The 12,117-nt window shown below is 36.4% G+C and overlaps 1 protein-coding gene across 3 annotated transcripts in view; it reads left to right on the forward strand.

The window, feature by feature from the left end:
• mkln1 (muskelin 1, intracellular mediator containing kelch motifs) overlaps positions 1-11,535 on the forward strand; it is a 136,784-nt gene extending 125,249 nt beyond the window's left edge. For all 3 annotated transcript variants that reach the window (XM_087999376.1, XM_087999377.1, XM_087999378.1), the window contains 2 exons: positions 1,628-1,682; positions 2,915-11,535. In XM_087999376.1, coding sequence (XP_087855502.1) covers positions 1,628-1,682; positions 2,915-3,036 — 177 coding nt within the window. In that variant the 3' untranslated portion in view covers positions 3,037-11,535. The remainder of the gene's footprint in view (positions 1-1,627; positions 1,683-2,914) is intronic.
• The last annotated feature ends 582 nt before the right edge of the window (positions 11,536-12,117 follow it).

Here is a 12,117-nt window from a genome sequence, read left to right on the forward strand (position 1 = left end):
GGACTGATCTATTTCCACGTCAGAATGGTGAGTGACTTGGAGTGGGAGCTTGCAGGTGGAATTCCTGTGTATCTGCTGCCTTTGTCTTTCTAGGTAATAATGGTTGTGGATTTTGAAGGTGCTTTCTGCAGAGCCTTGGTCAATTTCCACAGTGCATTTTGCAGATGGTACAGGTGGTTGCTACTGCCCTGTCACTGGTGGACTTCTTTAGCCTCCCTTTTGTTTTAAAGGCTGTATCAGCCCTGAGCACCAGAATTCCTATATCTCTGTTTCTCTCCCTTCCGTTAAGATGTTCTTCTAAAGCCTCTTGCTTTAGCCAAACTTTAGTCATCTTCCTAACTCTGTCCTTGTGTGACTTCTTGTTATATTTTGTTTGGATATAATCTGTGAAGTATCTTGGAACATTTTGTTACATTAGAGGCACTGTGTAAATCTATCTTGCAGCTACTTGGCTCTAACACTGTGCAGTCACTGTATAATCTGTTGTGATTATGATGGTGGTCTCCTATTGAAAATTCAGAATATACTTTATTGGGGTATGTATTGCCTTCCATTTCATAATCTTCAGATTGGCAGCAGACTGTGTGGTTTAATGCTGAACCAGTTAGTGTGCATTGCAACAGGATGTGAGGTCCTGTGTATCTGCTAAGTGTGACAGCTTTGTCTGGAGATGGTGCTTTCTGTGCTAAACTGATTTCTGTGAATTTGCAAGTAGTTCTAAACAGCTTGGACCACTAATGCCATTCACCAATCCAGTTGTCTTTGAAGCTACAGAATCACACCATGGGACATTTTGTTATTTATGGTACTCATTGACTAACATTGGAATTAAAAACTGCATTTGCACTTGGGAAGTGGAACAAGTTTAAAGTTGTATGTCATCTGGTGTATTTGGAGATGTTTGCTCTGGAATTTGCTGGATCTTTATACTTGGTTCAAATTATTAGTGAATCAACAACTATTATTGTGCATTTGTGTTTTGTTTTGCAATCTTGCTTGACACCTCAGCTACCCACTGCACCAGTTCCTTGCAGTAGGGTGGATGGGTGTGGAGGTTGGATTCCGTTTTTGCCAGTGCCATTTTGTAATCAGGTTTATAGTGTTGACCTGGGATGACTGGTCCACAGCTTTCTTTCCTTCCTTTCATTCCATTCCCTCGATGCACCTGGCTCTTGCTTGGAGCCTCCTTTCCTGATCTTCCTTGTATAGATTACATATGTAAGCTGAACTTTGGGCCACTGCTAGGATTTTCTATTGCTGTGCATTTCTTGAATCAGCCTTTCATTTACTGTGATCGAACAGGGTTTGTGCTTTCTTCGACATTGCATTGATGATTGTCTTTTAAAATGATGTTTCTGCCATCCCTTTTTTGAACAACCAGTCATGGAGCTACAGCTAAATAATATTAGTATTGAATTATGGCTACTTTTCCTTATAGAAGATCATTTATTATAAAGTAAAAAGAGAAAATACTGCAGAGACTCAGAACAGGCAAAATTGGTGGGGGAAGAAACAAATTTGTAGCATTTGGCTTTATTACTTATTATGAGCTTGTGTATTCCAACAAGATGAAGTAATTTCACTTGCGTTATACATTTGTGACTAATGTGTTACCTTTATTCTCAAGTTTCAGTTACTGGCTCAGGCACTCTTCAAATCAAGTTCAGATTTCATACCGTTAGGTAAGTGTTCTTAAAATGCTTCTATTACCCAATATGAAGTGGAGAGAGTTCTGAAATTCATGGCTGAGGAGTGGTTGAGGTCAATATCACTTTTACATTGAACAGACAGGTAAGTACATGAGGCAGAAATTAACCAGATAATGCAAGATTGGTAAATATAAAGCTTTGAGCCAAATGGTCTGTTCTGTAAAGTTTTTTTACATTCTATGTAACGCTGTGTCTACTAGAAAAGTAGCTGTTCAGCTGGTTTGCAAACAAAGTTTAAACCTGTTTGTATAAATCAGAGAACCTGAGAGTGGGGAATAAAATTTCAGAGTTATGACAAGATTATCAAGCGAAAATTAGTGTCCTCTCTGCACAAGTGCCAGCTAACCTGAGTGTTTGTTGTTTCAATTAATGCCATAATGCAAAAGTAAATCCAGTATCAAAGTTATCATGTCTCTTGAAAGTCTTACAGACAATTTATTTTCTTTCCTTCCATTTCAAGCTGTTTTAATTTTTTCAGCTGTAAAATTTTAACAAATACATTACATTGTCAGAAAATAAAACCATAATTTTTTGAATGCAGGTGGCTGACTATGTTGGAAGCAGAAATGGGCTGCCTCACAAAGCAAGCTTGCTTACTCAGGAATAGGGAGGGAATGTAGCATCCCTTCATTATAGGGTGCCATCACTCTGATACATTGGAGATCAATGCAGCACAGCATGGACTTTGCACCTTTAGAGCTGTTGCCCCATGGTTGCCTCGTTGCCTTAAGCGATTTAGCTAAAGAGACCACTAAAGGTGTTTTGCAGTTGTGTTTTTCTGTGGTTTTATGTGAATGATTTGGAGAAAAGGGAGTGGTGCATTTCTTTATTTCAACTGATTTATGGCCCATTATTGCATTCCAAGCTTAGAATTTGCCCATATGTAATTTAACATCACTTGTTTCAAGACCTGTAATATTCTCCAGTTGGTTGAAGCTAAAACTGATCAACTTGTAGAAACATTAACATCAAGGTATGGCAGTAATGAATCCATTAAGAGCGTGACTGGTGTTTAATCATCATTAGTAATGCAGCTTTAATTAGATGTGTGTCCTTCCCCTGGCCCAAATTCTGTCTGAATAGTTTTTAAATGCCACACTTAGGAGTCCTATGCTTTATTGCCCCCAGTCATTATCTCTTACTCAGTAAGCATTATACTGACATCATTCATTTGATGTTCATCTCTCTGTCTCATTTCTCAACAGGTTTTTCAGATGTTGATCAGACTTATGCCCAGAGGACTGTGCTGTTTGACACGCTGGTAAACTTCTTCCCTGACAGCATGACACCTCCAAAAGGCAATCTGGTTGACCTCATCACACTGTAGCTGGACAGCAATCGATGGATTTCATCTGAAGAGGAACTGAAATACAAATCTGATCTCCTGTTTTGTACAGGCTAGATTGGCTTACGATATTTGGGTGGCAAAGTTTTTTTTGTTATGCATCACTTTTCATCTAGTTTTGATTTGAGTGTCTAATTTCAATGCTGTTTTAATGCAGATGATAAAACTGGGTTGAAACAGATGAGTTTCGTGAATATGGGTTTGCTTCTCTGTGTGTGTTCGGTCCCTTCCTGTGTTGGTAAATATTTGGATTTAATAATAAATCCTGCCATCAGAGTTTCAATAGAGACATGCAGTTGACGTTCTTAATGTGTTGGAATAATGCTGCAAACATACTTCAGCAGTAAATCAGTCAACTTTTGTCCATTTACCAGTCCAATAGTCTACACCCTTGAAGTAACATGATGGTGTTTTATGTGCTATTCACATTCTCTCTGGTCTCCACAGCAATATTAATAACTGCTTTAAAAGGTGCAATGATACTTTTGAAATTGAATTAGAGTGCTGTGCATCACGTATTGTGACTGCAGCATTACACAGTGCCCTGTGGAGTGAGCTGACTCTTGAATTCTCAGCAGGTGAAGTAAATTTGCTGCCATTATTGGGATGTGTTTAACTTCAGAATTGATTCATTATACTGTTAATTTTAATGCTTGTGTTTCATTCACAGTCCATTTGTAAAGGGGACTGACTTCACATCTGTCACATTTTAGTTTTTTTGATGGCATGGTTTAAAAAAAAGCTTTCAAAATATTTGTTTCTGAGCTGTCTGTTTAAAAGGTATGAAGGATATAGAGAAATCTTTCCCTCTTGGAACAAGGTTATTTCAAAGAAACAATTGCTGTCAAAACTCGTAGCTATCAGCAATTTGCTTTTTCCAGCTTGCCCTCAGTGCCAGGTACAGCTGGTCAGTATCCAAAGCCTTCTGATGTGTATGTTCCCTTGGAAAGTGCAGTCCACTATTTTTTTAGATGCAAGGTTACTGTCAGTTTTTGAGTTTCCTAATTCACCTCTTGAATGTGATGTCGGCTACAGGAAAATGAATGGCAAAAATCCTGTTTATCTTTGGATTTGGAGTTTCATACTGAATCTGAGAAACCACTTGTGAAAAGCCTATTTAATGCAGAAATTCAGTGGTGTTCCCTACTACTATTCAGGATGTCTGATATCCACATCACCCACAAAGTGGTAGATATTCTCTCAGACTACTGTAAAGTCCCCCTCACTTTATTTGCTAAGTAATAGACAATGTTAAAATGTGTCTAATTTGCGAATAGTTGTTACGCTGAGTTCTTAAGATGGTTACTTTTAAGCAGTGCAAGTTTGGTTTAGAATCCTTTCTGCAATTAACCTCCATATACTAACAAAAGAGGCCAGATTTCAGTCATATCTTGCGTTATTTTTCATATTTCCTCAATTATCTAAGACATGCTGAGTGAAGTTTAGTCATCAGTTGCAATGTCATTTCGTGAAACATGTAAAACTGATGTTTCTTTTAAGTGTGTTGTCCTTTTTTAAAAAAAAATCCAGCTCACCTGCCAAAGATGGATGTCGTCAATGGTGCCAATTAGAAGTGCATATTTGAAACTTAGAAATGGGGACCTTGTTATAGTATTTTAATTTTTGATAAGTTTCTCCGATGACATATTTTAATTCCTTCATATCTTAAAGAATCTGAACTAATTATTGGAAATTGTTAAGGAAATTGTGAAAGATTTTTGCTGATGCAGGTTTCTAAGTTCTACTGCTTTGCACAATAGTTATTTATGTATTTTTAATCCATTGTCACCTTTCAATTTAAATTCCTCATATAACCTTGTGTGGAGGATGGTAGCAGCAAAGGTGTTAAACAGACACAGTTGTCAGTGACAATATTAAACACTTTCACTTGTCTTAGGAATGGACGTAATTGCGATAATTTACCTCACTGATTGGATTGCTCTTTTTATGCTGTTTTTGTGTTCGACTATTAGAGATAATAGTTTTTTTTCTTATAGAAGATAATTTTAAATTTGGTTTTCACATATGGTTCCTAAAGAGTATGTTATTTTCAAAAACAATGTTGATTGAAGACATTTTTCGCTACTGCTACATTTGCGCCTCTGCCAAACAACTTGCACCACTGTGAAAATTCTGATTTGTTTCTAGGAGCACTGTTAGAGAGTCAGGATTTTGTTAGCATTACTACTGATGGGTGTCTCCTGAATGTAGAGTTGACCCTGTAATATTAAATTTTGCCTAGTTTTGCTAATTCCCCAGTCTGCCAACTGTAAAGATGCCTGGTGTGAGAGGTCTTTTTTGGAAAAGTGGCAGGAGTGTTAAAAGAATAGAATTAAAAAAGCCTCTTCCAACAGTGTGTATATAAAGTGTTTATGATCTAGGCAACATTTTTTCCATTTCTCAAATGTTGCCACATTCCAGTTTATAAAATGGGCCATTTGGTATTCCAAATAACAAGGCATTCGAGTGAATTCTTTAAAACCAGAAACTTGAAGCCCCTCCCCAAACTAAAACCCAATCAGCATGGCTAAGAATTGTGTAAAGGCAAGTTCAATGAACCTCTGCTGAAATAAGGAAGCAAAAAATTTTCTTTTTGTTTTAAACATATCCAGTTCTGAAACATAAATTTCATAACAGATCAACTTAACTAAAGCATATTGTTCCTGGTGGTTTTACACGCAGGTACTTTTAATTGACATCCAACCTGCCCTGATGGTCTTGGCGCAAGGCTAATAAGAGTTTAGGGCCATTGGGAATACAGACATGCTAAAAGTGTTTACTTTATTCCATTGTTCCTATTTAAGACAATGATGCCAGCAATTACTACACAAAATTGAAAAGCATTGCTGCAAAAGTGCACCTCGTGCACCAGATGCACTGACTTAAAAATATGCCTATGATTGGGAAATTAAGAACTGGACCCAACAAAGTCACTGTACAAATGCTTAATATACACTTTCAACTGTTTAAAACATGGAGTTTGTAATTTATAGTAGGTTTCAGCAATCCCCTTTGTCTTTGTCAGATAATGCTCGTTGTTAATATGATTTGAGTATCTTTGTGTACTTAGAGAATTGGGGTTGCAGGCTTCATAGTGTAGAATATGTCAGACTGAGTATTGGAAAGTCTTAATAGTCAGAACAAAATCACAGGTGAGAACCAAAGACAAGTTAAAACATCCTATGCGATAGTGTGACTTTTCACTGGAATAGAAGGAAAAAAGAAGAAAAGTCTTCCATTTATAATTGCCTTTTGTAACCTGGCAGCATCATGAATTGCTCAACTGTTCCTTCTGAACCTTTTTATTTAGGTAAAACGAAATGCTTAGAGGGCAAAACCTGGCCATTAACATCTGAAAAGCTAAAGATTGTATATTTGTTGAAGAGTCAAACCAAAAAGGATTAGCCTCTGCCTCGTGTAGGCTGAACTACTATTTTTGTTAATGGTTTCCATTGTATCTTTCAGTATGCTTTTTTATTTGAATTACTGTTAACTGTCCTTGTAAAGCACAAAAACAGATCCTAATGTGGTACAATTTGCCACCAAGTTTCTCAAATGTACTGTGAAGTACTAATGATTAATTGGTATGAGCTACCATATTACTGTTTTCTATTATAGTTCTTTGACTAATGGCCCATTTAGTTGCATGGTAATGTCTTAAGTTTTAAGCTTATCCCATTTTGCAGAATTGTATTGAAAGCGGGCAGCTTGGCAATTTTCTTTTATCTTTTAGAAATACCTGGCTGATTTATGTCAAGTTGACATTTTAATTAAGTGGCACAAATAAAATCGCAATAATTGTCAGCCTTGACAGTATAAAGCATCTGGCTGATTCATTCATTTTTATATGAGCTATTCTATTAGAGGAAAACATATGAATGCACGGGTCAGATTTTGCTGTACTAAATATGGTTGGATTGGCCCAGTGCTAAAACTTTCAGTTACTGGCTCCACATAGTTCACAGTTCACATTTTCATTTTTTGTGGGCTGGGACTTTCTGCTTCGATTTACAGTTTCATACATTTCCAGATGAGTTGCTACGACCTATCCTAATACGTCTCATATCCTAGAGATTGCTAAACCACCAACAATTCAATATTTAATAATCAGATTTAGGATTGACCCACAGCTGCAGCAATTAACTGTGCTCTGTTTAGTTAGAAGTGTGTTGCATTTTCTCTGCTTATATTCATGTCTTAGCCAGTATTTCTCCTCCTACCCACCGAGTTTTAGCATGAGCAGCCCACTTACTGCAACCACCATTAACAAAGACGAGATAACAGTTTTATTCTGCCATTGTTTGAGGTCCTGCTGTGTGGAAATTGGCTGTTGATTGTCTACACTACAACAACAGCTTCAAAAAGTAATTCATTAAGCACATTGAGGTGACCTGATACAGTACTATTGAAATAGTTGGAGTTTTGTTAGTCAACTATCTGGCCATTTAAGGGAGAGGCCTTTTACACTTCAGTGCACTTTCAAGTCTAGTTTGTTTAAGACCCATTGAACCCCAATCCTTCACCATAACTGGTGCAAAAAAAATAACTCTAGGAACCATTTGCTTTAAATGAAATTACTTGGTCTTAGTTTTGGGGTTCACTGAATAACATTGCCTAGAATTTGTTATTAATTGGTACTAAATAAGCATCTCTTAATGAACTCTTTTGTATTCTGGCATGTTTCATTTTGTTGTGGGGCAATGTAAAGGATTGAATGCAATGTATACTTTTTAATGTTGACCATCAAAAAGGTAGAACTGTTCCTGCACCCATTATTCATGTCTGTGCGTTTTGATCCTTTTAAATGTCTTTGTACCTGCTTTGTATACTCTCTATATATTTTTGAATGTGTTCGGAAAGAAATAGTGTTGTTTAAACCAGGTTGGCTGAAATGCAATCTATAGGCCTATGAGGCTGAAGTAATTTTGCTTTAATTCAAACAGTCTAGATTTGAAAGTGAAAACTGAGCATCTTGAGCCAGCTCTACTTGTAAAATGAAGTAACCAGATCCTGTATCAACTTTGATCTCCTTGTCTTTTAGTCCTCATCTCACTAAGTGAAATGAAATTTGCTGAGCGTAGACATAATGTGATTAACATGACTTGGAGGTGCCGGTGTTGGACTGGAATAGACAAAGTTTAAAGATCGCACAACACCAGGTTATAGTCCAACAGGTTTATTTGGAAGCAGTAGCTTGGACTATAACCTGGTGTTGTGTGATTTTTAACTTAGTATGTTTGAGGTATAATAATCCGGTGAGGATGCATTTTCGGTTGATGTATCAGATCAGTTATGATCTGAATTAATTCGTTAAGCAGGTTTGATTTGTATGTATGTAGAAAGGCGTGGTTGGGCAGCTTATGAGCCTGCTTTAATAAGCAGCTGAATGTCTGTATTGGAAGCTGGTGGAATCAGGATTGTGGAACGTGATAGTCAGGTAGGTGTTTTCATTTTTACCCGTCATTATTCAACAGACTGGAACAAACGGAGTTTGAAGATTTTATTTTTAAAACAGTGCAAAAGGATGAAAAATACAGAAAAAACAAAATGTTTGAACAAAACAAAAGGTAAAGAAAGTTACAAGTGAGAAGCATGCTGTGTTGAAAGCTTGAAAGAGAAGCTTCAAGTTCCTAACAATAGCTCTTAGTTTGAGGGATTCTTAAAAAATATTTTTGTTTAAAAGCCCGGTTTAAAAGAAGTACAATTTGAACAGATTGGATTTGTTTTATATTCATGATAATCACAAAGGCTATTACGTGACTTTTCAAAATAACCGCAAAGAAGTGGAATTAAGTGAATTGCAGATGTGTTGCTGAATTGGGTGAATGCTTAGGGACGGAGCAAGGGAATGGCTATCCCATTTTAAAAACCCAGAAACTGGTCTATTCCTTCCTTTTAAGGTAAATTAAGTGTCTATATTGTGTTTTGGAACCAGTTTGAGAATGAGTATATTGTATCTTTGTGCACACTTTAAAAATAGATTAAATATTTGAAAGTAGGCAACATTGATCAAAGGCCAAAAATATTCAATATGATTGGGGAAATAAATTCATATTTTTAACTAACTTTCTAACTGCAGTGCAGAACTTGGGTTAATATCGGTAGCAAAATCCCATTGAATCGCTCACATAAGATGTTTCCTTTTTGTTTTGCAAAATTATTGGAATGTGTTTATTTGGCACCTTTTGAAGTTTCGTGTCTTTCAAACCACAAAAGTCTTTGTACTTTGAGTTATTTGTTGAGTTGCAGTTTTTAAAACTGTCAATGGGTGGCGCAGTGGGTTAGCAATGGAATTATTGCTGTAATTTCTCTGAACTCAGATTCTCAGAGTGCTGGTCAAATCAGTTCCCTTTTTAATAATTACAAAGCCCCATGAGGAAAAGACACAGACCAACCATACAGATTAAAGTTAATAAACTGGGAATGCTAAAGATTGGAGCCAGAAAGAAGCAGAAAATACATTGTCAGTGGTTTGAATACAGTTGCCAACATGAATTTCATGCACCTTGTAAAGGATCTTTATGTGTATGTTCACCTTTTTTCTTGAAAAACGACTTTGTTCCCATTGTTATTTTTCTAGTTGGCATATGTACTGCATAAGAACTGTATTAAGATGAAAACAAAGCATGCACCTTTGGGAAGAGTTTAAATTTTTTTGCCCCTTGACCTTTTTTAAAATGCCAAACACTGTGCCACTTACTAGTAGCGAGAAATGTAGTTAAGTTCGTTTAACTTTAACTTGGTTGACATTATGGTTGTTATGTAGCTTCTCAGTGCACAGGGAGTGTGGATCCATTATTTTGGGGTTTTAGTAATTATTTTACACCTTTTATAGCTTAGTTGAGCAGATTGGTTGGATGAATTTCAAAAGGATTACCTAATATTGATGCTGTTGCTTGTTTGGCCAAAGACATTTTCTACCTTTGTTGGCACTTGGTAAAATAATCTACACTTTCCAGTGTTTATCAGTGCTGTTTTGTGCTGTTTTCTCAAAGGGTTCTTTTAAATCCCACCTTTTTGTTGATTCTGATAAAGGGCTAACACTCAATTATCAACGTTCAGCAAGCTTGAATATAAATTTTTTTAAATTGACATTTGTGTAAATACTCGTTGAATGCAATTTGTCTGGAATGGCAAAACTCCCTTCATGTTCTTTTTTTTAAAAATGGACAAATAGTTTGTGGATTGGAAAGAGATTGCCCCTGAATGTCCATCAATTTAAATTATTCTGAAGAAAGAATTTGTCTCCTTTCCCCTTGCAAATGTCTCATCAACAAATTCTATCATTCAGACTGATGAATTACTGACATCTATACATATATGACCTTGCTGGGTGGTGAATCAATATTGCTGTGGTAGATGCTGAGGTTCCAGAAATCTAAACTTCATTTTTAAACTACTTGTGTAAATTTGGTAATTGCAATAATGAATTTTCTACTAGGTGTACCCAAGTTTGGGTAGAGAAAGGTGTGATGGTGGTCGGGTATCATAAAACGACATTACCAATTTTTTTGAGGAAAGTGTTTTAATCTCAAATATTAATGTTTCTCACCATTTCAATCAGAGGGGCTTTTAATCAGTGTAGAATTGCCCTGCTCTACCTGACTATTTATAATGAAGGATACAAATGTATTGGTTTAGTGAGTTATGTGGTTACATTTTCTGTCTGGTAATGCCCTAAGGACATTTAAATATAGTATGGGCCTATCCTTTCCTGTTCCAACCTGTTGTTTTGGACAAGCTGCAATAATTTTGCTGTACACGGTCCAATGATACGATCAAAGAAAGTCACGCAGATCTTTTTTTTTACTTGTGACCCTGAAAAAAAAAAGACCGAATAAACATTTGTGAATCCATCCCTCCCAAATGGTGACTAATTATGACTGGAACTAAATATGGTTATAAAGTCAACCAGAAGACCACTGTTGAGAAATGATTGGCCAAAGGACTTCAAAGTGTGCACAGTTTTAAGAAGGCTTTCAGTTGTTTATATTGGGTGTTGAACCCAGTTTGGTGCTTCAGTTATTCATGTTTGTGTGTCGATGATCCTGATTAGTGCACAGGGGCCTGTATTCATAAACGTTTATGCAATACATCATGTACAGATTCCAGTTATACTTTGGGTTATTTGTGAATATGGGTCCAGGGAATGTTTTTTTTTCCCTTTAGTCTTTCAGTGATTGTTCAGCAACCTCCAAAACAGAATGTTATCTTCCAAGCAAGCCCAAGGTTCCACTGAACAGATTTAACTTGTGAGCTGACCGAACTGGTGTGTGTGTTCCATTTCTTTTTGGAAGTATGAAGATCCCAACATTTGCTGAAATGTGTACAATTTATGCACTACCTTGTTGTGAATAACTGAATGTGTAGACCCAGTGAACAAATGCAACTGTAGAATTATGTTGTATGTAATGTACATATGGAAAAAAGACTGTATTTTGTTCAGTTTCTTTTCTTAATAAAAAAAAATGAAAAGCAAAAGTGTATTTTAATGCTTGTCAAAAGAACAAATTAGAGGCTAAAACTGATTGATGATTCACCGATCTCCCAATGATTAAGTGCGGGAACCTTTTGATCTTCTATGGCACAAGCTACTAATGGTCATTACCATTCATGCTTTCCATACTCTTCTCTGAGAAAGTGTTCTCTTCAGTGAACAGGTCTTTAAATGAATTGAAGCTTGCAATAATGAGGTACAGGAGAGCATACCTGGTTTTAACGATTAGGGGCTGATCATTGTAATATCTTTCACAGGAAAATGAGTGCAATTTCTGCTATTATCAGTTCTGCAAGTAGAAAGGCAGCCTTGTAGACAGGTTTAAGTTATTCCGGAGTAAAATGCCTTAGCAGCAGAATGTGGCAGATTACTTGATTTTATTACTGTCACGTACTTATTTACAGTGAAAAGTTGTGTTTTGTGTGCAGTATAGGCATATAAAGTGCTTTTGGGTAATAGAGCAAGGAACACCATGTTTGGCTGCAAAGAAGGTGCACAAAGAACAAGGTCAACGTTACATTTAAAATTTGAAAGGTCCATTCAGAAATCTGAAAACAGAAGAAGCT

This window comes from Chiloscyllium plagiosum, unplaced genomic scaffold (genome assembly GCF_037043375.1).
Source record: "Chiloscyllium plagiosum isolate Xiang-an unplaced genomic scaffold, Cpla_swu_hap1 HiC_scaffold_23, whole genome shotgun sequence".
NCBI classification, from domain to species: domain Eukaryota; kingdom Metazoa; phylum Chordata; class Chondrichthyes; order Orectolobiformes; family Hemiscylliidae; genus Chiloscyllium; species Chiloscyllium plagiosum.